Source organism: Protopterus annectens, chromosome 6.part0, assembly GCF_019279795.1.
Source record: "Protopterus annectens isolate FY-2018-M chromosome 6.part0, PAN1.0, whole genome shotgun sequence".
Lineage (NCBI taxonomy): Eukaryota > Metazoa > Chordata > Ceratodontiformes > Protopteridae > Protopterus > Protopterus annectens.
The window spans coordinates 1,596,202,400-1,596,228,726 of record NC_056737.1 but is presented as its reverse complement, the minus strand read 5'-3'; the positions used below and the strand labels follow the sequence as shown (position 1 = coordinate 1,596,228,726).

Sequence of the window (26,327 nt, the reverse complement as noted above, 5' to 3'; positions counted from 1 at the left end):
CATGGCAGGACAATGCATACAGGGCAAATGGTCTGCAAACCAAAGGCAACTACACATCAATCAGAAGGAGATGCTAGCTGTAAAAAATGCACTAACAGCCTTCAAGGACCTCTTGCATCCAGGACAACTTCTAATAAGGATGGACAACACCACAGTAATGTGGTACATAAACAAACAAGGAGGAACGCACTCCTACCCACTATGCAGACAGGCAATGGACTTGTGGAACACAGCATTAACTTACCAAGTACAACTGCAAGCACAATTCCTGCCAGGAAAAGAAAACATTTTGGCAGACAAATTAAGCAGAAATTTGACAGACCCTCACGAGTGGAGACTACACCCACAAGTATTCTCAATGATAACTCAAAGGTGGGGACCACCAGACATAGATCTGTTTGCCTCAACCAACAATTGCCAGCTACAAAAATTTTGCTCAAGGACTTATCATCCCCTGGCCTGGAAAGTGGATGCCCCATCATTCAGGTGGACAGCATTGTCAGTCTACGCCTTCCCACCTCTGCCTCTGACCCAGGTATTACTGAAAGCCAAATCAGAGAGACCACAGATGATCCTCATTGCTCCGGACTGGCCACGTCAACACTGGTACCCACTACTACGAAACTTAACTCGCAGCCCTCCATGGATCTTACCTCAATTCCCTCTGCTGTTAACCCAACAAAACTCTCAGATCCTTCACAGTCAACTGAGGACCTTAAATCTAGCTGCATGGAAAATACCTTAAATTATCAAACAACACTTCTCTCAAAGGACGTTCAGAATGTGATTTTGGAGGCCAGGAGGCCCAGCACCAGAAAAACTTACTCAGACAAATGGAAAAGATTTTGTGTATGGAGCCAGGCCAAAAGCCTAAATCCTGCCATCCCAAATATTCCGCACATACTCCAATATCTAACTGAGATACTACAGAAAGGCCTTTCTTTCTCATCCATAAAGATCCATGCTTCAGCCATTTCAGCCCAATATGATACGGTTCCTCCCATTTTCTCTCATCCTTTGCTAAGGCAGTTTCTCAGAGGGGCAAAGAATATAAGACCCCCCAGAAAACCACCAACTCCAACTTGGGATCTAAATTTTGTTCTGGAAAAGTTAACACTTCGTCCTTTCGAACCAGCCTTTTCAGCAGAGCTTCAATACTTGTCATAGAAAACAGCCCTGTTGCTGGCTATCACCTCAGCACGCAGTCTCAGAACTGCAGGCATTTATGGCAGTGGAACCTTTCATCACTTTCCATCAGGACAGAGTATCTCTACGCACCAACCCTTCCTTCATGCCAAAGGTAGTATCCAGTGTGGCTCTCAATCAGACCATACACTTGCCCACCTTTTATCCAAACCCACAGAATAAAGGAGAACAACTCCTTCACTCTTTGGACATTCACAGACAATTATGTTACTATTTGGACAAGACAAAGACCTACAGAAAATCTGACCAACTCCTTGTATCCTATGCACCAGGTTCAGAAGGAAAGCCTATTTTAAAACAGACCATCTCCAAATGGATAGCAAATTGCATCCGCTTTTGCTACTCACACCACGGGAAGGCAGTGCCTGCTAGTATTAGGTCTCACTCTACCAGGGCTACAGCAACCTCAGCGGGCTTCCTCTGAGGAGTCCCAACAAAGGACATTCTGGAGGCAGCTACCTGCAGTTCAGTTCACACCTTCACCAAGCATTACCACCTTCCTCTATACTCAAAAACCAGAGCTGGGTTTGCCACTGCAGTTCTGCAGGGCATCCTAGCTGCACCTAACCCAGTTTAGCTCCTACCACCCAACCATAGCTTTGGGACTCTACCCAAGTGTGATGACTGCAGCAGCATAGCACGATGAACATAGTACAGTTTTGTACCTACCATAAATGTAGATGTTCGAGTGGTTATGCTGCTGCAGTCCAGGTTACCCTCCCACCATCCCTCTACCTAACAAAGCTTTTCTTATACCTCCATGTACTTCAACCTTTGGGATGCATGTCTATATGGTGTATTTGCTTACAACTTGTACTATTGTTTTGCACTAAGGTATGTTTTGCAAGTTTCTTATTTTGCCTTCTTAGTTGGGGCACCTGACATCTGGGGCAAGAAAAACTGAAGAAAATGGCGTTGGCTGCCTCTTTTATACCCCTGCCGCACTGACATCAGAGAAGAAGCGACGACAACCGACGCCGGACCAAGGCTTTATAATTCAGGCCGACTGCGGGACTGCCTGACGGCAGGATAACCCAAGTGTGATGACTGCAGCAGCATAACCACTCGAACATCTACATTTATGGTAGGTACAAAACTGTACTTTCCCCAGGTTAACTGTAATAGCAAGGAGTGATTTACTTGGTTATTTGTTTGTGTTGCCCCAGTTTTTATGTAGGAAAAACAGAACAAATGTTAAAAGAGCGAATTTATGTGCATATTTGTGATGTAGAACATAACATTGAATCCAATGCCCTTATAAAGGCACACTACAAAATGTGACTTGAGTAGTTTTAGATTTTTTTTTTTAATGCTTAATCATGTACCTATTAGCCAGACAGGTGGACTCTGGGACACCAGAATTAAATATAAAGAATTGTTCTGGCAATTTAAATTGCATGCTGGAATATATCCTGGTCTGAATGTTTTTATTTCAATTTCTAGTGCGTTAAAGATAACAGCAGCTACGTTATAATACTTCTCTTTTGGGGTGTGAGCTAATTATTGACAACATATACAATACATTAAATGTATTACATTTCATACATTGATTTTTAAGATGTGTATAATGTGAGACTACCTACATTTTGTGTGTAGTAGGTTTTATCAAATTAAATTATTTACTTGTTTAGTTAAGTAGCCAATTAGTTAATGGATATGATTGGTGTTTTTGTCACATACAGGGGGATTTTGGTTTAAATTGTGATGGATTATCCTGGTTTAACAGTTCTGATGATGTCTGACATTTTGATGACAGAAGCACTCAACTTATAATTTAATACATTTTGTGTTCAATATACTGTGTCTCCTGACCTTGTGGCATTCTGTTCGCAGTATTTGGAGTTATTTTGTCTTGAGCTGTTTGTGTACAGAACCTTTTTATTAACAGTCAGGAATCCCTCTAGCTGATCCAGATAATTTCCAAAGGAATAACTTCAAGCTCTAAAGAAGGAATCTTGCCACATTACTCTTCACTTATCAGACACATCATCAAATACAATGCTCCCTTTGCCATGTACAAATTCAAGCATCCAGCTTAACGGGAAAGGCCCCAACTATGTTTAACCAAAAACATTAAAAGTCTTAAATTCTGCAATTAACTTGATAGATTAGCACAACTCTCCTTATACTCAGTAGCCTTCCAGCTGCTGCAAGGTGATCCCTGTCGATTTGCAAGCCATGAAAGACAATTCTACTTGGCTTCTTACTTCTTTGTAAAAAAAAAAAAAAAAAAAAAAAAAGAAGTTATGTACTGACCATAACACTCCATGTATGTAGTCCATCTCGCCGAACATTATTATGTGCGGGTTCGGAGCCGATCCTCGGCTCCGACTCGGCTGCTTAGAAAGCCTGAAAACTTCTGAATAGCCTGTGGCTAGGAGGTATCCCATGGTGCATGAGCACATTCCCCAGATCTTGTTTGCTACTAGTCTATCAGGATAAGACAGGAAAAGGACAAAGGTCCAGAAGAATAAACTGTAATAAAGGCACCCTATATGGTATAAACCACTGTAGAAAAGGAAAAAAAACTGTTTCCAGATCCTCCAGGATGGGGCCTGGTGAGTGGGTTCATAATAATGTTCGGCGAGATGGACTACATACATGGAACGTTATGGTGAGTACATAACTTCTTTATGTTATGTAGTCCTATCTCACCTCCGTTATTATGTGTGGGACAGCGTCCCTAGCATCTAGAATGGGTGGCTCACTGGAAAATACTCCTGAGTACCGTGGAACTAAATGAGGCTCTACCCCTGGAAGTTAAATCCAATTTATAATGGGAAATGAAGGTATGAGAGGTAGCCCATGTTGTTGCTGCACATATATTATCAATAGGTGTCCTGGCTTGGAAGGCAGCAGAAGTAGAAAAGGACCTGGTAGAATGCGCTTTGACTTTAAAGGCTAAGTCCTTTCCCTGAGAAGTGTAAATAAAGGAAATACAACTAGAGATCCAGTTTGATAGTGTGACCTTAGAAACTGGCAAGCCCATTCTTGCCTCAGCAAAAGAAATGAACAGCTGTTCTGATTTTCTAAATCCTTTGGTCCTGTGGATATAGAAACGCAGTTGCCTATGCACATCCAGTTGATGGAATGTATATCCTACTTTATTGGTGTGATTAGGGAAAAACACTGGCAATTCAATTGTTTGGTTTAAATGAAATTGAGAACAGACTTTAGGAATAAAAGAAGGATTGGTCCGGACAGAAACCCTGTCTTTGTGAAAAATTAAATATGGAGGTTTAACTGATAGGGCTTGCAGTCCAGAAACTTGTCTGGCTGAGGTTACTGCCACCAGAAAAAGAGTCTTCCAAGATAGGAATTTCAACTGACAACTATGGGCTGGTTCAACGGGTGGCAAAGTAAGTCTAGACAGGACTAGATTCAGATCCCAGGGAGGAATGGGGTCCTGAACAGGAGGTCTTAACATCATGAAACCCCTAAGAAAAGATTTGCACAGTTTGTGAGACACAAGACTGGAATCATTAATCCCCTCATGAAAATTAGACATTGCTGCTAGCTGAACTCGGAGTGTAGCAGCCGATGAACCCTGGTGAAAGAGTTCTGAAAGGAACTCTAAAACAATAGTAATGGGAGCTGTAAATGTATCAACTTCTCTGCTGTGTGTCCATATAGAAAATATCTTCTATTTACTGTGATACAATTTTCTAGTCGAAGGCTTGTGAGAAGCGGTAATAAAATGGATTACAGCTGGAGACAGATCATGAAGCCTGACTAGTGACGGAACTGGAGCAGCCATGCTGTCAGTTTGAGAGTGTGGAGACTGGGGTGAAGAGAACCTGATGTGTGTCAAGAGGTCTGGCACTGGGTCCAGAGTCCATGGCTAGTCTAACAGGTGAGGCTCGAGAAAAGGGAACCAAATCTGACAAGGCCAGTAACGAGTGATGAGGATCATCTTGCTTCCCAACAACATTGCTTTCTGTATGACCTTGGGAATGAGTGGAAAAGGAGGAAAAGCATAAAGGAGTCCCGAGGGTCAATCATGGAAGAGTGCATCTTTTGGAGACTCTCCGGGAGGGGAGATGAGGGAGAAAAAGGTGCTGCATTTGGTGTTGATGGGGCTGGCAAAGAAATCGCAGCAGGGTTGTCCCCACTTGTGGAAGATCAGGCTACTTTCTGGTTCAAGGACCATTCGTGAGGTAACAATACAGCCCTGCTTAGCTTGTCCGCTATCATGTTGGAAGTCCCCGGGATGTGCATTGCAATGACATAAAGGGTATGATCTGGTCCCCCTTGTTTATTTAGATACCAAACCACCGACATGTTGTCTATCTGGAAAGCTATCGTCCCTAGAGGGAGAAAGTCATGAAATGCTTGCAATGCTAGAAGCACCGCTCTCATCTCTACAACACTGATATGCAAATGGGCCTCCTGATCTTGCCATGTGCCTTGGACAGTCCTGCCAAGATAATGCCCCCCCCCCATATGGGAGGCATCCGTGGTCACAGTGGCAATGGGTTGGTGCGGTACAAAGGGAGTCCATGTGGTAAGATGACCTGGCTGAATCCACCAGCGTAGATCCTTTTTGAAAGAATCTGTGATCAGTATCTGGTGATGCAGAGGGAACTGCTGAAAAGAACAGTGGGATGTCCTCATATGTAGTCTTGCTAAAGGTACCAAGGTTATCGTCGGCGCCATAGTTCCAAGAAGCTGCAACACCACCTTCACTTTGACTCTTCGAAGGGGAAGTATCATGTAAATTTGCTGCGCAAGATTCTGTATTCTGTCTGTAGGTAGTCTGGCTATCATAGAAACCGTGTCTATGTTCGCTCCCATAAATGTTATAGATTGAGTGGGCAAAGCTGAGGATTTTTCCCAGTTTATAGAGGATTCCCAACTGGGAACAGAGCTTGATTGTGGAATCTCTCGATTGAACTAGATGATGCCTGGTGGTGGTGGTCAGGAGCCAGTCGTCCAGGTATGGAAAGACATGGATTTCCTGATGCCTCAAATGAGCTGTCACTACTGCCATGCACTTGGTCAACACCCGGGGGACTGTGGTGAGACCAAAGGGCAGCGCCCGAAATTGGTAATGATTGGCTCCCAGCCAGAAATGTAGGTAGCTCCTTGATGCTTTGTCCATCATTATGTGGTAGTAGGCATCCTGGAGATCTATTGAGCACATCCAACTGTCTTTCCCTAACAGAGGGAGTATGGATTGCAGAATGACCATTCGGAACTTGGACTTCTTTACATACTCGTTTAACCTGCTGAGGTCTAAGATGGGTCTCCAGTCTCCTGTTCTTTTTGGAGCTAAAAAGAACCTGGAGTATGTTCCAAATCCTGTCTGGTCTGCTGGGACCTTTTGGATGACTCTTTTTAATAACAGCTTTTCTATCTCTATAGTTGCTTGATCCCTGTGATTGGGTGGTACATCTGGGATCCTTTTGGGAAGGCATGGTGGAAGGGAAAAGTGTATAGAGTAACCTCTGGTGATAATGTCTTGTACCATTTAGCCAGGCTTCTGGGTACAAGGACAGGCGACCCCCGACCGGCTCCACAGATACACAGTCGGGTTCCACATCAGGAAAGTTGACAGGGACGGTCACGAAAGGAATCGTGACTTCCCTGATTTTGTGGGCCTCCCCTGCCTCTAGGGCAATGTCTACCATTATTTCCTCCTCCCCTGCCTCTGAAGGAGGAATCACCCTGTGTATCCTGGAAAGGTCTCTGTGATTTCTTGAACCACATTTTACCACTCTTCTGACCTTTAGGGTAAGGTCTAGAAAGAACGGTAAAACGGATTGCCACGGCAGAGAGAATCTTTCCTTCCTGTTCACACCTGGTGAGGGTATCTTTCAACTTGGGTCCAAAACGAGAGGATCCATCCACGGAAGCATTGGTGAAAGTAGACTTGAAAGGCTCAGCAATGTTGCACAGACGCATCCAGGAATGTCCCCTTAAGGAGACTCCTGAACCCGCCGCCCTACTCACACCATTAGCTGCGTACGAGATCAGCTGCATGGAGGAGTTAACAATAGATGTGAGAGTAGCCAACTGAGCAGACACTGTAGATGGGACTGCTGCAGTACAGGTACCCTGAAGAGCATCTCCTAACTCCTTTAGGAGATCTCTCTGAAGTCTCGTAAAATGTGATACTTCAGCGGAGTGTAAAAGCCGCTGAAGAGAAGATATGCTTCCCGTACCAATCCATCATTCGGGATTCCTTATTGGGCAGATGGATAGAAGTAGTCTCTGCTAGCTCCTTCTTAGTGGCCGCTGCCACCACCATGGCCTTCAGGTACACTGACTCCTCATCGGATGGGGTAACGGTGGGCCAGCTGCCTCTCGGCCTGAGGATCTCCAAAATGTCTGCAAAGGAGACATCTTCAGAGTATGACTTAGGGGACCCCTCCGACTCATCGAGGTCAGTGTCAGATGTGACAGACTCATCAGGGGAGTCTACATGCTTCCTCTTAAATTATCTCTTCTGAGGGGGCTCCTAAGCGGGTTCCTCTGGGGAGGTCTTGGAAGATTTGGGGCCACCCAAATGGGGGTCCTGAAGTTGTGGGTCTCTGCCATCCCAGGGGAGAGAGGATGCTGAGACTGTAGTCAGTGCCTGAGGAAGTATAGCATCGGTACTTCTACGTGGGACGGATGAACTATCCAACATGCTCCTCATCCTCACGAAGACAGATTCCTCCGGCTCCGAACGACACCCCTGCCCTGAAGAGAGCGTAGGTGCCGATGGCTCCATAAGAATTGACTCCGAGAATGATGTAGGGTCCGTGCTCACTCGGGCCGACGCACCAAGAGGAAAACTCAGCACCGAAGAGGTTCGGTTCCAAGTATCCTCATCTGGGCCAACCAAAGAGTTTCGGACCCTTGACACTTTAGACGTTGCAGAGAGTGCCGGAGCGGATCTTGGCTCTGAGACAACCACATGGGGTGCTGGAGCCGAGGACACCACTATAGTCGGTACTGGCAATATCGGCTCCAAAGGCAAAATCTGGGTTGGAGGAGGAAAGAGAGCAGGATCGGTAGCAGGAGTCACCTCCGAGACTGAATGGGTCGGAGCCGATAAAAATTTTGGCAAGGCCGACAACTTGAGGAGTCTGAGCACCACTCTCTCAATGTCTTCTTCAGATAAGCTTCTGGAGGACAGTGTGAGAGACCTTGTTCTCTGCAATATAGGTGATTTTAGAGTAGGGGAGACTGGTGGAATGTCTGTAGACCGGCTCCGAAGAGGTCTGCTAGTGACTGGCACTGAAACACTTGGTGCTGATACCGCAGGGTCCATGTCCAAAATCTCAATAGGCCCCGAAGACTGTGGAGCTGAAGAGACAGAGGCCAACTCCGATTTTGGTAACTTATGTGGAGATTCAGAGACAGACGTTGAGGCTGGAGAAGGCCGTTTAGTGGTCTTGCCCTTATCCTTTCTAGAAAACTGCGACCTAGCAGAGGAGGAAGAACTGGTTAGGTCTTCCTCGAAGGAAGGTTTTAACATGCCTTTTAAAATCAGCTTATTCTTCCATTCCTGGAGTACTCTAGGGCTAAAAGAATGACAAAAGATACAAGTTTCTTGTAGATGTATGGCCCCCTTAAGCAGTACACACAGACGCTATTGTCCATCTGTGATGGACACTTTTTGCGAACATTTAGTACACTTTTTAAACCCTAACTGTTTATATTCTTTATGTTCCTTGGACATAATGGCAGCAGAGAAAAAAACAACACACTCACACAACAGGAGAGGAACTAGATCCTCTAACTTAAGCAGATCTAGTCCCAGCACCCACAACAAAATTAAAAAGGTTTTACTAGCTTCTCTAACTTAAACGAACCTAGTGCAAGAAAGAAAAAGGGGACAAACTAGCATCTCTAAGTTAAACAGTCTAGTAAAAAAACACACACTCACAGGAACCACACAAACGGCCAACAGGCCCAAGAAAATTTTAAACAGCAATAAGTCAAATCTGGTTAAAGACACAAATCGGTAATTTTATTTATTTATTTATTTAACATTTGTTGACCGGGTAAGTCCGTCTAGGTTCCACAGATCCTGTTTTCAGCGGAGGCCTGGGGAGAAATGCTCCAGAAGCATGTCTTTAGAATGTGGGAGGAAACCGGAGGAAGCCCACGTGAACACAGGAAGAACATGCAAACTCCACACAGAAGGCACCCCAGCAGAGAATCGAACCGGAGAACCTCTTGCTGTGAGGCGACAGCATTAACCACTGCACCACTGCGTCGCCCATGCGTAGTCACAATAAGACTGTCAGCAATCAGAAAAAACTTCACAAGAAGCAAAAAACTCCTAATAAGCAGTAATAATAATGAACTGAATCACTTAGCCATGGCCAACCAAAAGAAGCTTCCGACTGAAGACGCGGCAAACGAGATCTGGGGAATGTGCTCATGCACCATGGGATACCTCCTAGCCACGAGCATTTTCAGGCTTTCTAAGTGGCCGAGTCGGAGCCAGGGATCGGCTCTGAACCCACACGTAATAATGGAGGCGAGATAGAACTACATAACATCCAGTGGCTCTACAAAAATCCCTAATAGGAACTTAAATTTACACCAACAAATAAGTAAGACTTGCTGGAGGGTTAGGCTCCTAAATCAATGCATACTCATCTTATGAAATAAATTACTACCACTGGTCAAGCAAAGTATTACTTCGTCTCCCTTTAAGGCTAGTCTTAACTGGATGGGTAGACACATTTTCGCCAGAGTTATCATATACAGCTGTGCTTAATTTGGGAGGTGGCACTATTAAGTAAGGATGGCAAGAACTTTTAAGTATGTCTACTTAAAGGTGAACCTGGATAGATCTTTTATGGTTCCTGTGTTCTTATCCCTCTTGATTTGGGTGACCTAAACACAGACTGGCAATCCATAAAGAGTAGCAACTCCAAGGACTCTATTCACCTATTTGGCTTCACCCAAGTAATAAGCTCCATCACCAGAATCAACAAAAGCAGTAATAGACAAGCTCACACTTTTCACTATTCTCAAATGCTATTTTCTTGACAATTTTCCACAGCTCTCCACTTGCAACCAATGTGGTGAATCAATTTTGCAGACAATCTTTGCACTACGGTGGTAGACTTTCAAGATCATACTTTGCTACATACCTAACTGGCTTTTGCTTGATTTAGCATACTAATACTTAATTTGTATAACAATAAGTCCAGACTTTGCTGTCATTGATCCCATGGTGCATTTTCATCACTAATTTTGATGGATATAGTTAATTTGATTTCTGTACAATCCAGAGGGTGAAGTCCACTTGTGTTGCTGGAAGGTATTTGAAATGAAGAGACAGGAGGCAGGTAAGTTTGCTATAAAATATTCTTCCACCTCCTTTTTGTTACCCAGCCCATATTTTCCATTCACATGAACTTATATGTGCCCATATTTTTCTTTCCAGTTGCTCATGACTAACTGAGTAAATTTTGTGCATTCTCTCAATTTCATCTTACATCTGTTAATAAATCTAACAAACTTTTACCTCTTCTACATCTGCTTTTAGAACATATAACTGCAAGATAGTCATACTGATGGGTGAACCTAATATACAAATAGAAATTAAGAGCTACTGACTTTCATTTCTAGCATGGTATCAGAGCTGATGTATCTCATTCCAGTCTAAATTACTTCATGCCTCCTCATGCGGTAAATGTGGGGTACTGACTGGTGATGCAGGAGACACACTTACTTGTACAGGACATTGCTACCATCCCTCTGAATATCCTGAGATGACTTGTAAGGCCTCCGGTCTCCACCACAGGTCACAGAAGCATGAGGTTACTACAAAATGTTCCCCAAGAATTTGACAGTTGGCTGTTGTCCACTTTATCCTATCCTGTCAAGCCAACCCTACAGGTAGCCCAAAATCCATTCTTCAGCTCAGGGCACTGGATGCCCAGGCAAAAGTTACATCTCTCGGCCACCAGACTTTCATCGGTTTCATTTTTTTTAAATTACAACCAGCTTCCCTTGCTTCACACCTCAAACCTTCAATGTCCCAATATATCACACATATTTACAGCTTCTAACCTTCATTTCATATTCATTTCATACACATCTAGACATTAGAAATGCTTTGATCCAACTGCATGACATATACTGATTACTTTGGAAAGTCATCTGTACTTTCCTGGTACGTTTAATGCCTTCTGATTCGTGAAGCTCATTGTTCCACACTTTTGTCAACATTTTATTTATTACTGTCCATACAGTTTTCTTTATAAAAAACTGCTATACTTATTTATAAACACAGGTATACCCAATTATAAATACAGTCTTTAAATGATATACCCTCTTCTACTCATCCTGGAGACAGTAAGAATAGATATGAAGGTGGTATATTCTGGCTTACTTGCACAGGTGAGGACACTGTTCCAAATGTCTCCTCATGAGGTAAATGTGGGGTGATAACTGGTGATGCAATACAGAAGGAATAAAAGGGTTGATTGGGACATACAGTTGAAGTATATTTACACCTGCAGAAAACCTGTATATGAGGTACAACCTCTCCACCCCAGGACACACTCTTATTTCATCTCTCCACACAAGCAGCTATGTTTCAGGTCATATAACTCAGCTTGCTTATGTACAATTAAATTTGTAGCTGTGTTGATTACAGTACTAACTGCTTGGTTTTGATAACTTTTCTGAATCTTGTTTTTTGCCCCCCATCTTCAACCTTTTTTTTTTACTTTCTATACCACCTTTCAACCTCCTTACTGCTTATTATGTCTTCTTGCCTCTATACTAAAAAGTTCTGTTCAACTCAAAGTGCTTTTCTATATTCTGCCGATTACCACCACGTTCCATAAGCAATGTCTTGAAGTTAATCTGATTTGTAATCATCCATACTTTATACCTTAGAGAAGTACTACTTGTTATATCAGTGTGGTAGACACAGTGCTAATTGACCAGCTCTTGCTATGCACCCTGTTCCTCCTACTTTTGCTATATTGTGTGGCACCTTGTAAATAATACAAACTGCTTATTATACTTGCTCATATATTACTCACAGCCAACATCTGAAATTCCTTTATTATTCTTTAAACTTTGTTCACAAACTACATTTCCTTAAGCTATCCTGACACTGACTGTTTCATGCAATAGCATTTCAAGCTGCTCACCTGCACACATTATATCCAGAAATGTATTACTTCTAACCTAACATCTGGGCAATTTCTCTCTATACCCAGTATTATTTTAATGTCTGATAATATTATGGCTTGGTGATGAGAAACGTCATGCCTAGCCAAATGCTGGAAATTTCTATACATTATGCCTGCCTATATTACTAGTTTATATTACACCATCAATTGTGGGGTTTTGATTATGTTCTCTATTAGTTAAACAAATAACATGCACATCAAAATATACTGATTTCTCAAGTGAACTATTAATACCATTACACGGTGGAGCTTTTCCTCCAGGCCTCCAATAAACACAGGCCTTGCCCAGTTGGACAACAACAACTAAATAATTGCAGCCTATTCAAAAATATCATTTGTGCTGCCCAGAATTAAGCTTATTGTTTAAACAAGCACATGTTATAAATTTAAAGATGTTCAACTCTGGCATTCACAATGTAAGCTTCTCACTCTACTAAAATTGTAACTCAAATGGAGGCACGGCACCCCCCCCCCCCCGTAAACAAGGCCACTCCTCCATTTACCTCCAGCACCTTACACCAAGGGACTGGTCTCTGGTCCAAACAAGACATATCCCCAATTTATACAAACCCTCTGAACTCACACTAACTTTGTTTATATAAGCACGCTCATCTGCCCCATATAAAGATGGACCGACTTCAAAAAGAAATGAACCTGATGCTCATTTAAAAAAAAAAATGTTAAAAAACCTTTAAAAAAACATTTTAAATAAACTGTAGGGACAAATCAGATTCCTTCCCTTACAGGCAAAAGATGACCCAGTGAGGTTCTAAGAGAAACGACAGACAGATGCTGTAGCTGAGGGACAACTCTAGCAGAGACAAGAGTCACAGGCTCTAGCTGAGGGACAAGACGAAGTGAAAATCGAAGCATCCCAATGCACAGGCAAGTATACTTAGCATTCAACTCTAATTAAAAAAAAATGGAAAAAATCACTGAGGTCTAAATGTTTAACTCTGAGTTAACAGCTACAAGTATAATCCTGAAAAAAATGCAAACGGCAGGAAAAAAAAAAAAGGAAAATTTGGCCAAAAAACAAAGGACAGGATTCCTCATTACTCCATGTCATGTTAAAGACAAATCAATAACATGAGAAAAATATTAAATGGACATATTGCATTACGATTTTTAAAAGGGATTATGCAAGACTGTGACAAATTCGACCAAACAAATGAGCTTACTCAACAGCAACAAACAGTTTGCCATTCTTAACCATTAGTAGGATTCCCATATCCTAGATGTACACATATAAATGCATTGACACACTGCATATACAAACTTGCATTCTTCAAAATTTACTTGTACTTCATCTAACCATCTTTATTTGTCTTGTTATCACATTTACTGGCTACTAGTAAACTCGAGTAGCTACATTGTATGTATCCCCTGTAAAATTACAGTATGATCTGCACTGTCTGAGCCTGGGTTGTGACTGAAAAGTGTCAAAATGACCAGCCCACCCACTTGATTAAGCTGAAAAGTCAAATAAATAAAACATATACCTGTTCACAAAAGGGACGCAGATCCATCTTCATAGGAAAAGAGTAACTTCCAATCTCTTTATACCGTTCACATTTCACAAAATCAAAGTTGAAGCGTAGCAATGAGAAAGTAAGAAAAGGAGGAAGTTTACGTAGCTTCGCTGACTGGGGAAGAGAATGACAGTGTGCGCTGTGTCAGCAAATAACAGACTCAAATCTTTCAACAAACATGCATTTATATGTGAAAAAACAGCAATATGACAGAGTAAGTGAAAAATGTTAATTTCATATGTGCAAAATAGTTAAAATATTACAGTAGCTGACAATCTATTTCCATACATATGTAAACAGTTACATCTCTCCACTCTAAACACTATTAAATATTCGGTTAACAGATATGTGAGTAAATACCAGATCACCTGAACTTTGACAGAGGCCTTCTGCACTGGGTGCAACATTTGGATATACGCTCCTGCTGTCCCCACTCTGCTGGTTCTGAGAATATCAAGCTCTCATGTTTGCTGCATGCTGAAACATTTTAGCCCACTTACAGTCACCCTGTGCTGGAGATGATGGGATGCTTAAACTCAAGATGTAACAGATACTAATGATCAGCAAAAAGCTATCGCACAGCAGGCAATTGCTGGAATTTCCTCTTCTGATATCTCTAGCTTGGCACAACTCTGAAATTTCTTTAGTTTTCATAGGCTTTGGCATACTGACCTCCTGTGGCACATGAACTATGAGAGTACCTCCATCTACTGCTGGCAAAGGAATTACCATGACACCAACTACAACCCCAGTTACAGCAACCATTCTGTGGCTAAATGGAAAGCACATTTTTATAGACAAATGTGATTTTAATAAATACAGTGGATGACTTATGTATTTATTTACTTCAATCTGTTGACCATTGCAGAATATTGACTTATATGTGGACCTATTTCAGGCCTGGAAAGAGTAACAAAAAGAAATAAAAAAAAATAAAGGTGTTTAAAAAGCATGAAAAATACTATACAAAGGAAACACATTTTATTCTACACCCTGTAAGGTTAAACAATAATCACATTACACACAAACAGGCAACAAAGAAGACAGTCTTCTGTATATGCGAAGAAAAAACATGTTTATTTTTAGTCAAAGTTAATGTGCTCAAGTGAATAAGTCAGTAGATCCAATTTCTGATTTTTTGAGATCAAATAGGTATAGGCATGCTGAATCTGAACAGTTCAGGATGGAAGAAAGGAGCTTATGGAAGGAATTTAGAAGATTTTGGGTATGGAAAAAATAATGGCTACAGTGGAAGTCAAGAAGGGTACAGAAGAACATCAGAACAATACTAAGTAAGTGATCAAAGGGACCATAAGAGACCTAGCCATATATATCTTTAGGCAGACACACAATAACAACTTAATACTGCTCATCTCCTAAATCAAGCAAGGCCATACCCCAGTGTAAATTTATGTCTACCCATCCAAGAATGTATCTAGGCATATTCAGTTTACTCTGAGGACATGTTTCTGTGAATCCCTTGGAAATGTAAATATTCAAAAAGCACAGAATGTTTAGAACTCTGTAAGCTATCTACAGTATACAGATATACAAATAATTCTTGTGCAAAAGGAATACACATGTAAAACTAGCTTTTTAAGGATATAAATGGTAACAGTTGAAAATAACATGCCTCTTCCTATATATCTGGGGATAGAATTTTAAGGGTTGAGTATATTTTTAAAGTGATAGGTGGGTAGTGCGGGCAACAGCTTTAGGTTTGAGTACAAAATGTACATCTCTGGCTACACCCCTGTACCCATCTAATAATTAAGGCTAGCCTTAAAGATACTTTCAAGGGTTGCAGAGAATATAGGGGAAGCAAAGATATTAACATAATAAGAAAATTTAAGTATGTTGAGCTTAGTGATAGATGCCTCTGGAGACCAAGTAAATTAACAGACTGAGTGTTACCGGTTACTTCTTGCATAGATAATTTAGAAAAAAACTGCTTGCTATCTGAAGCATTTACTTTCTGCAACTGTATACAGGAGGGTTTTACGATCTGATCTGAATTTGGGGTAGCCATTTGCATTTCTGATGGAAGATGGGATGGACTACCACACTGTGAGTCTTAAAACTAAAAGCTGTGGTTACTACAGTGTTGTTTTATTAAGAAGGGAGTATAAAGTGAGTGTGAGTTTTCTGCTTCAGAATACACCACAAGAAAGGACAGATAGATCCACACCAGAGTGAATCATTTAGCGCTTTCATTTTTTAATAAAAACTTCATCAGAATCACAACCAATACATACACTGACTCAATAAATACCCTCAACCCTTACAAAATTAGCATACATAATTACTGACATCATCATCAATTAGTAAAAAACACACAAATACAAGTACAGTTAAAGTTGTGTTGTGCATATATTAAAAGTTAAAACTCAACCATTATCCCATAAGCTCCACACCACAATATAATGCAACACCGAAATTATTGCAAATAGCCCTCTACTTTTAATCTAAGAATAGAACTAACTGAAATGTTGGAATTCAGCCCTGGATAATGTGATGCGTTTGTTTTAAGTTGCCATCTTAATTCTTTAGACTCTAGAAAATCATTAAGTGGACCACCTCTGTCTCCTAAAATAACTTGATCAAGCACAGAAAATCTAAAAGTATGTCCATGGTTATTAATAACATGTACAGCCAATACATTTTTTATATCTTGTTTCTTGATGTCATAAAGGTGTTGATATATTCTACTCCTAAGGGCATTAATAGTTTTACCAATATAAAAACAGGGGCATTTGGTGCACTTCTCTATGTAAACTACTGCCCTACTACTACATGTAAACTTCTTTTTATGTTTAAAACTGCCAAAATTGGGTATAACTATTTCTTTCCCTTCAATAATGACTTGACATTGTGAACAAAATCCACATTTAAACATACCCATAGTACCAGAATGTTGTTCCATATTATTCTCCAACATATTTTTAATGGTAGTATCCTTTTTATAAATTATATTAGGTCTTGACCGTACAATATTAAGCAACTCGTCATCAGTATTAAATAAATTCCAATTGTGCTTAATGATATTAACTATATTATTGTAATGAATATTATACTTGAAAATACCTACTTTGTTGAATGTACTATTTTCAACATTAGTATTTACCACAGTAGTATTGATACCTTTGCCAAGTAAAGGAAAAAAGGTACCATTTTCCCTTTTTTCCATAACCTCCTGAAAGATGTTGTCCACATATTCACCGGGATATCCTCTATTAATTAACATCCCCCTAAGTACCTTAATTTGGTCCAGGAATTCATAGTTCTCTGAAATCATCCTGGCCAATCTAACCCCCTGTCCCTTCACTAATGCCTTCTTTTGGTGTATAGGGTGGAAATTACTGAAGTGCAATAGTGTATTGGAATAGGTGGGTTTCCTGAAAATCGTGGTCTCAAATCGTTGTTCTACTGTATTTTTATAAATAGTAATGTCCAAATAATTGATTTTTTCGTATGAAAAGAAATGTGAAAATTTCAAAAAATCAGTGCTGACCTCAATAAATTCGAAAAATTTATCGAGTTGGTCTTTAGTATCATCCCATATAATTAAAATATCGTCCAAATACCGACCATAAAATTTCCAGCATTTTGCAAATGGGCTGGAGAAAATAAACTCTGTTTCCCAAAAGGCTAGGACAGAGTTTGCAAATATGGGGGCACATGTTGCCCCCATTGCTACACCATTGCACTGTTTAAAAAGCTGCTCCTCAAATACAATGATGTTAGTCTCTAGAACAAGTTCCATTAATGTTCTTATAGTCAGAATGCGATTATGTTCATAGTCAGTGTGACGACATAAATAAGAATAGAACCATTCAATACCAATTTCATGAGGAATGATAGAAAACAAGTCTTTTACATCTATGGTAACAAATATAAGGTTATCCTTATATATTTCCTTGTTAAGTTTTTTTAAAAGGTCCCAAGAATCTTTAATAATCCACTGACAATTGGCCAAGACATCCTTAAGTTGGATGTCGATGAATCTAGCTATAAAATAAGTTTTGGATGCCTTGGCATCCACAATAGGCCTAAAGGGGGGGTTCCTAAGATCTTTATGGATCTTCGGAATACCGAAGATTGTAGGTGTCTTTGGCGATTTTACTACCATAAAAGACTGTTCATCCAGTGAAATTTGTCTATTGAGAAGTAATTCTTCCAGAATCAAATCGACCCTTCTATATAAAATGTTCTTCTCATTAACACTGATTTGACAATAGGTATCTGAATGTAAAATATCAAACATTTTCTCTATGTATGTATTTCTATCCATAATGATCAGCCCACCCCCTTTATCAGGTTTCATAGTTCTTATAGTGTGATTATCACAAACACTTTTTAATATATCCATTTCGGATCTAGTTAGATTCATTATAACATCCACCCTATTCCTTCCTTTAAATAATCTCCGAATGTCCAATTCACACATTTTTTCAAATGTTTGGACAATAGGGCAAAGGGGGGGGGGGTTGAATGCGCTTGTTTTTTTACAAGAATTACCACCCATACCATAACTACAGTCCTTAAACCAAAATTGAAAATTCAATTTCCTTGTGTATAATTTCAAATCAATAAGGGCATCATCAAGACCACCTCTTCTACTAGGAACAAAAGATAACCCTTTCTCAAAAATGTCAGCAATATTATCCTGGAAGCACACATTACTATAGTTGTAAATCATAAAATCAGTGTTCTTATTACTAATTATTTTAGGGAATGCACCATCTTGGTCAATGTCATTAATCCACAGTACCCCACTAGTTAGGGGATATTGACTTTCCCCCTGTAGTTCCGGTAATATTGTTTTGTCCCCCCTCTCTGATTCTTTAGTCGTTCTGATCTCCTCAGAGGTGGGAACTCTAAAGGGTCAGCTCTAAAACCATTATCATCGTTAAATACATAGTTATTATCAAATTCATTACTGACAGTATTGTTCTTACTTTGACTGAGGGGGGGAGGGGGTATGCTCTATTCTCAGCATACTCTTTTTCGTCCCTTCTCAGCTTCCCCTCCTTCCTATTTTTCAATTCACTAATGTAATGATCCACATTCTTAAAAATATTATCATATTCCAGTTTTTTGTATTCAAACAACAAATCAGATTGAATAAGGTTGTTAATATGTACAATTTTGTCATTAAATATGTCCATTTTCCTGTCATTATCTTTTATAAGGCAGTCAAGTAATTCACAACCATGCCGGTTGAAAAGTTTTACCAGTTCCTGATGCAATTCAGAATCCTTCTGTAATCCAGTCGGGTAGCGCCATAAATGAAGCCCTTTTGGAATCTGCTCCCGCCGTAAACACTCCCGAAGGTAGCTGTTCTCTAATTGCAGTTTACAGGATTACAGAAGGCAGATGAAGTGGTCATAGGTTTTAGGCAGTTTTGGGAAGGAAATACCTTGAGAATAGATCCAAGAAATGCAATTAGGTATCCATTTGCCATAAACTTCAGACACTAGACAACCCAGTCAATTTGATGAAAAAGAGGCAAACAGTTGATCTGATTTTCTAATTTGTTTCATTCTGTGTAAACAGAACTGTAATTGCCTGTGCACATTCAGAAGATGTAGCATGTATTCTCCTTTGTTTGAAAAGTTTGGAAAGAAAACCAGTAAATGAATAGCTTGGTCAATGTTAGATTCTGAGGCCACCTTAGGGTAAAAAGGAAGGATTTGTTTTTAAAAGTTATTCTGTCTTCATGGAAAATAATGTAGGAAGCCTGATGAAACAGCCTGGAGTTCAGAAATTCTTTTGCAGAAGTAATAGCTACTAAAAGGTCTGTTTTCCATGACAGGAATTTTAAATCATTTTTTGCTGATGGTTCAAAGGTTTTTGGTTTTTTTTTTGAGGCAGATCTTGTAGTACCACAGTCAGATCCCAGGGAGGTGAAGGATTCTTTACAGGAGGGTCAAAGGAGAAAGGTGCATTTCAGAAAAACTTTACATAACTTGGAAGAGGCCCAAGAGTAATTTTTATCTCCTATATGAAAACTTGAAATTGCTACCAGTTGTAGTTTAATTGTACAAAAACTAGCTCCTCCTTTGAAAAGTGTAGTCAGGAAATCAACAACAACAGAGACTGGGACAGAAAAGGGTCAACATTATTTCTCAATGCCCACAAAGAAAATCTTTTCCATTTACTCTTGTAAACCTTCTTGGTGGAGTCTTTTTGCAAGGATAATAGAATGGTAAGTATTTGGGAATAAAGCCTGGGCTGCCAGTCTGGCTATTACTGAAACTGAAGAAATAATGCGGTTAGTTTGTGGGCTGGGATACTGGGATGAGTCACTCCTGAGGGATGCGAGAGGAGACCTGCAGTTGGGGCCAGTACCCAGGAAGGTTAAGGAAGATGAGACCAAAGGAAGGAGAACTACACCTGTTGAGGCCAGTAGTGGGCAATGAAAATGACTGAGCTCTTCAACTGTACTGCTTTCTGTAGGAATTTGGGAATCAAAAGAAGTGGGGGATAAGTGTAAAGGAGACAGGATGGCCAAAGGTGGATTAGGGCATCTCTCAGTGACTCCCCCTGAGGGGGGATCAGGGCAAAATACCTGCTGCACTTGTTGTGGGGCGACGAAAAGAGGTTGCAGCAAGGGTGGCCTCAATGACGGAATTTTTTCTCCACCACTGATTGTTTGAGAGACCACAAAGGAGGCATCAGAATGGACTTGCTTAATTTGTCTGTTAGTACGACTGTTTCCCCCAGAATGGGCATTGTAACTAGAAAGTGGTTGGTGGAAATTGTCCATTGCCACACTCTTACAGCCTTTTTGCACAGAGGGTAAGACTGGGTTGCCCCTTGATTTAACTGGAACTGGCTTTCCCTGAGGAAGAGGCCTGATGAACTCAGAGATCTGAGCCAAAAAGGGAAAAGAGAGTGGATCCAAGGGATGACAGCCCGGATCTCCAGAAAGAGAAAAAGCCCTTTCTACAACCTTGAATACAGATGGACCAGGAGAAGCTGTGACCACCCGCAACGGAAATGAGACCGCTAGTACAGGTAGATCACAACTTGGACCAGATCCATATCTAGAGGAGGGAACCGGACCTGAGCTGTCCAGTGCCAAGGCTCTGAGGGGCGGGGATGGATCCAATAACATTGGAATAGACCCCGATGCCCCATGGATCCAATGCAGTTGCTTTGCTTCAGAGACCCATTCCGAACTGAAGTTGTAGGTGTGGAACTGGCCAGAGATGTTGTCAGAGTTGCTGAAGTGATTCTCTTCAGATCTGGTACTGGACCTCTCAGACCTGACAGATCCTGGGACTCCGAAACCGAAGGACTAATCAGAGAAGGAGACAGGTACTGTGTGAGTAGTGGTTGGAAGACTCAAGGATCCAACAGGGGACGGAGTCGAAATGACTCTCATCTGGATCTCAGCTCTCTGAGGAGCTTTTGCATCATCCTATTCACATTTGCTTCTGAAAGACTTATGGATGATGTAGTAGACTACGGCCTAGAGTGCTCTTTGGAAGTTTGCATGAAAGAAGAATGTACAGCAGGGGAGATGGGATCCAAAATGAACTCTGGAGTGCGAGCTCTTGGAGTATGTGATGTACTAGGTTTCGGATCCAATGACTTGGGATCTGTAACTTGACTGTGGGACTAGCTGAAATAATGATTGGATCTGAAGATTGTGGATTCGTAATGCGTACCAACAGTATATCTGATCTGATCATTTTGAAATTCTCAGAGGTGGTTCTGAAGAAGTCCTAGGGGGACTTTGGTGGAGAGAGTTTTCATGCTCCAATGAACCAGATTTAGAGGATTTACTGGGGGTTATGAGCCACGGAAGAAGACCCTTCAAAACAAGTTTGCTGCATCTTTCAAGCTAAAGCCCTAGAGTTGAACACAGCACATATAACCAAATTTAGTCTCTAGATGGGCTGCTCCAAGACAATATACACACTCCTAGTGGGCATCCAAGTTAGGGATTTAAGATTACCCTAAAAGGTAAGTAGGAAGTGGAGAGATTACAGAAAACAAAATTAAAAACTACAGTAACAAGAGCCAAATGAAGAATTACAAGCACACTGCTAATCAGAGATTAGCATAAGTTTGGCTATTGCCACAAAAAAATCAGAAGTAAGCCCCATGAAGGTAAGAAAAGAAATACTCGAACAGGAAAAGCAACTCAGTGATTAGCAAGGAGGAGATTACAGGAATCCAAACCAACTGACCAGACGGAACAGACAAAAATAAGTGCTAGCATGAAAGGTGTTAAGGGCATGAAATCAAAACAAACCAATTCCGATGTACCATCCAATTCCCTCCGTTATTCAAAGCTATTTCTTTTCCAAACTGAAGACAAGAAGAAAGTTAAATATTTATCTCATTGTGAGGCATTAACAACCAGAGGCAGAAAGTACAGTTGTGTACACTTACCATAAATGTAGATGTTCGAGTGTATTCACTGTTGCAGTCATTACATTTGGGTAATCTGCTGGCAGGTTGCCCTCAGTCGGACTGATTAACAATGTCTTGGGTCCTGCATCAGTTGCTGTCCCTTCCTCCATGATGTCAGGTCGTGAGGGGTATAAAACATGCAGCCGACGCCATTACATCAGTTTTTCTTGCCCCAGATGTCAGGTGCCCCCCCTAATGGGGAACAAAATAAAATTAAAAACACAAAAATATACCTCCAACCAAAAGCAACTACACCAAAAAAGCTTTTAAGCATAGTAAAAGAAAGTAGAGGTATAGTAAGAGAAAAAACAGGGGGCTGGAGGGAGGGTAACCAGGACTGCAACAGTGAATACACTCAAACATCTACATTTATGGTAAGTGTACACAACTGTACTAGTTCTTCGTGTTTCACTGTTGCAGTCATTACATTTGGGTAGATTCCCAAAGCTATGGTTGGGAGGATGGATTTATACAGCATTAGGACCAGCTATAAGGCCCTGCAAGACAGCAGTGGCGAAGCCAGCTCTGGATTTAGAGAAAATTGGTAAATGATAATGCTTGGTGAAAGTATGAACTGAACTCCAGGTAGCAGCTTCTAGAATATCCCTGGTAGGAACACCTCTGAGAAAGGCTGCAGAAGTAGATGCTGCCCTAGTGAAGTGAGATCTGATCCCCTCGGGGACAGGTTTTCCATGATGCTTATAGCAGAAATGAATGCAATGGCTTATCCATTTAGAAATGGTTTGTTTTGAAATAGCCTTTCCCTCTGAACTGCAGCAAATGCTACCAGCAGTTCAGATTTTCTTCAAGGTTTAGTCCTGTCCAAGTAGAATCTAAGTGTTCTGTGCACATCCAATGAATGCAGAATCTGTTCCACTTTGTTCTGTGGATTTCTGAAAGAAAGTTGGCAAATGAATGAACTGATTAAGAGCCACACTGGATACCACCTTGGGCGTGAAGGATGAATTGGTCCTGATTGACACCCTGTCCGCATGAAAGATGATGAAAGGCTCCACTGCCATAAGGGCCTGTAACTCAGATATCCTTCTAGCTGAAATGATTGCTAAAAGGAAGGCTGTTTTCCAAGAAAGAAATTTTAAGTCTGCAGTAGCAGCTGACTCGAAAGGAGGTAGAGTGAGTTCCTTCAATACAAATTTAAGGTCCAGGCAGGGGTTGGAGCTCTCCTGGGTGGTCTCAAGTTTTTGGCCCCTCTGAGGTACTGCTTGAGCAGAGGATTAGAGAAGAGGGAAGGTTCTGTGTTATAATGAGCTGAAATGGCTGAAGCATGGATTTTAATGGAGGAAAAAGACAGGCCCTTCTGAAGCATCTCAGTTAAGTACTGTAAAATCTGAGGTAAATTGGGCTCTGCTGTGCTCATCCTTTGAGATGGAGTCCAAGCACAGAATCTTTTCCTTTTGTCAGCATAAGATTTTCTAGTACTAGGTCTTCTCGCCTCCAAGTTGACATCCATCACAGGTTTGCTGAGGGATTCTAAGGGTGAATTTAAGTGATTAGCCAGGCTGCAAGGTTCAATGTTGGGAGCTGAGAGTGCAGAATTTGGTTCTCCTGCTGAGACAGTAAGGCAGGTGTCTGAGGCAGGTGCCATGGAGAAATTTGTGACACACTGCACAGGAGTGGGTACCAGTGTTGGCATGGCCAGTCTGGAGCAATCAAAATCATTATTGGTTTGTCCTGTATGACTTCTAGCAGAACTTTGGAGAGCAGAGGCAGAGGAGGAAAGGTGTAGACTGATGGGTTTTTCCAGCTGAATGACAGAGCATCCACTTTCCAGGCTTTTTTGTGAGTCCTTGTGCAAAACTTGTCCAAATGGTAGTTGTTTGGGGAGGCAAATAGATCTATGTCTGGGCTCCCCCATGCTGAAAATCCATGGTTCCAGTTTCCACTCGTGTGGGTTCATGAGATTTCTGCTTAGTCCGTCTGCCAGTATATTCAGTTTTCCTGGCAGGAATTGAGCTTGTAGTTGTACTTGGTAGCTCAAGGCTGTGTTCCACAATGCCGTGGCTAGTCTGCAGGGGGGGGAAGAAATGTGTACCCCTCCTGCTTGTTTATGTACCACATAACCGTGGTGTTGTCCGTCTTTACCATTAGTTGTCCTGGATGAATGCAGTCCTTGAAGGCTGTCAGAGCATTCTGTACAGCTAACATTTCTTTTTAATTGATATGTAGGTGCATTTGATTTGGGTTACATTTGCCCTGAATGCACTTCCCTGCCAGGTGAGCCCACATGCATAGTGTGATGCATCTGTAGTTAAGGTTTGGATGGCAGGGGGTAGTGTGAATGGTAGTCCCTTGTTTTGGTGGCAGGCCTCTGCCCACCATAGGAACTCCAGGCATAGGCAAGGTATGATAGGAATCATTGTTTCCAGGCTGTGACAATGCTGACTCCATAAACGTTTTAAGTACCAATGAAGTTTCCTCATATGCAGTCTTGCATATGGAATTAGAAGAATGCAGGAGGCCATGAACCCCAAGGCTTGCAGTATTTGTCTTGCAGATAGCAGGGTTTTTGTGGCCACATGTATGAAGTAAGTTACCCGATGAATTTGCTTTTCTGGCGTGAGGAAAGCAATCTGGGCAGTTGTGTTCAAGCTTGCACCCAGGAATGTAATCTGTTGAGAAGGTACCAGTTGTGATTTTTTTTTCCTTTATAGTGTACCCTAGACAAGTTAGAACCCTTTTGACAAACACCAGATGATTTATAAGTATGGCCTGGTCGCCCAGGTATGGATATATTTGAATATTTCTTTGTCTGCAAAATGCAATTACTGGAGCCAGGCACTTTGTGAATACCCTGGGCGCAGTAGACAAGCCAAAGGGCAGTGCAGAGAACTGATAATGCAAATAGCCTGCTTTGAAGCATAGGTATCTTCTGCAAGATTCCCTGATTGGGATATGCAGGTAAGCTTCTTGTAAATCTTGAGTTGCCAACCAGGAATCTTTGCCTAGCACAGGAAGTAACTGGTGAAGAGTCAGCATCTTGAATTTTGGAATCTCCAGAAAGGTGTTTAGAGTAGACAGGTCCAGAATTGGACGCCAAGATTTGTCTTTTCTGGGTACCAGGAAAAGCCTGGAATAGCAACCTTGTCCCTGTTCCTCTTCTGGTACCGGCCGAATAGCCCCCATGTTTAAGAGGGAAAGTACTTGTTTCTGAGCCTCTGCTCACTGATTTGGGGGCAGGTCTGGCCACCCGTTTGGTGTTGGCAATGTGTGGAAATGAAATCTGTATCGCTGGGACACTATTTAAAACCCATTTGTCCTGGCTTATGAGTTCCCAGTTTTTTGCATGAAGAGCAATCTTTCCCCCCAAAGGGGCGACTAAAAGGTTAAGTGCTTGGCATTTTTAAAGGAAAGTCATTGAGACTGTTTACCATGGGGGGGTATCTTGTTATTTCCAGATTTGGAAGTGGATGAACCCCCCCCCCCCCCCATTGCTTATTTCTGAGACTCCCTTGGGACTGAAACCTGGTGCTTGTGGTGTGTCTGGGTTAGGCTTGAGTGGATCTGGAAGGAGCTGGAAAGGACCAATTCTTAGTAGGCCAGTGCCTACTAAATCTTGGAGGTTGCACTTGTAAGAAATCTTTTACAGTTTGCATAGATTTAGCTTTTACAGTTTGCATAGATTTAGCGTTATCTTCCATCTTTTTTAGAACTTCTTCAGCCTTATTGCCAAACAGGCGGTCCTGATTTAAAGGAGCATCCAACAATTTTGCTTTAACATGATCAGGCAGAGACTGCTCCTTAAGCCAAGCATGCCTTCTAAGCACAGACCCAGTAACCGCAGCCCTGCAAGAGGCCTCTAAACAATCAAAACCACATTGCAAAGCATGTTTTCCAACTTGTTCAGCAGAATGCAATAAATCCTGTTAATCTTTATTTTCCACACAGTCAGATATGAACATAATTTTCTGTTTAAGCAGTCCCATAACATGCTGTTGATATTTTAGCATATGAAATTGGCAGTTTAAAGCCCTGATTGCCAAGG

At 41.4% G+C, this 26,327-nt stretch overlaps 1 protein-coding gene across 2 annotated transcripts in view; it reads right to left on the bottom strand.

Annotated features, from left to right (window-relative positions):
* The window catches only part of USP40 (ubiquitin specific peptidase 40), a 3,368,940-nt gene that overhangs the window by 2,543,023 nt on the left and 799,590 nt on the right, over positions 1–26,327 (bottom strand). For both annotated transcript variants that reach the window (XM_044075047.1, XM_044075048.1), the window contains one exon: positions 13,868–14,011. In XM_044075047.1, the coding sequence (XP_043930982.1) occupies positions 13,868–14,011 (144 nt within the window). The remainder of the gene's footprint in view (positions 1–13,867; positions 14,012–26,327) is intronic.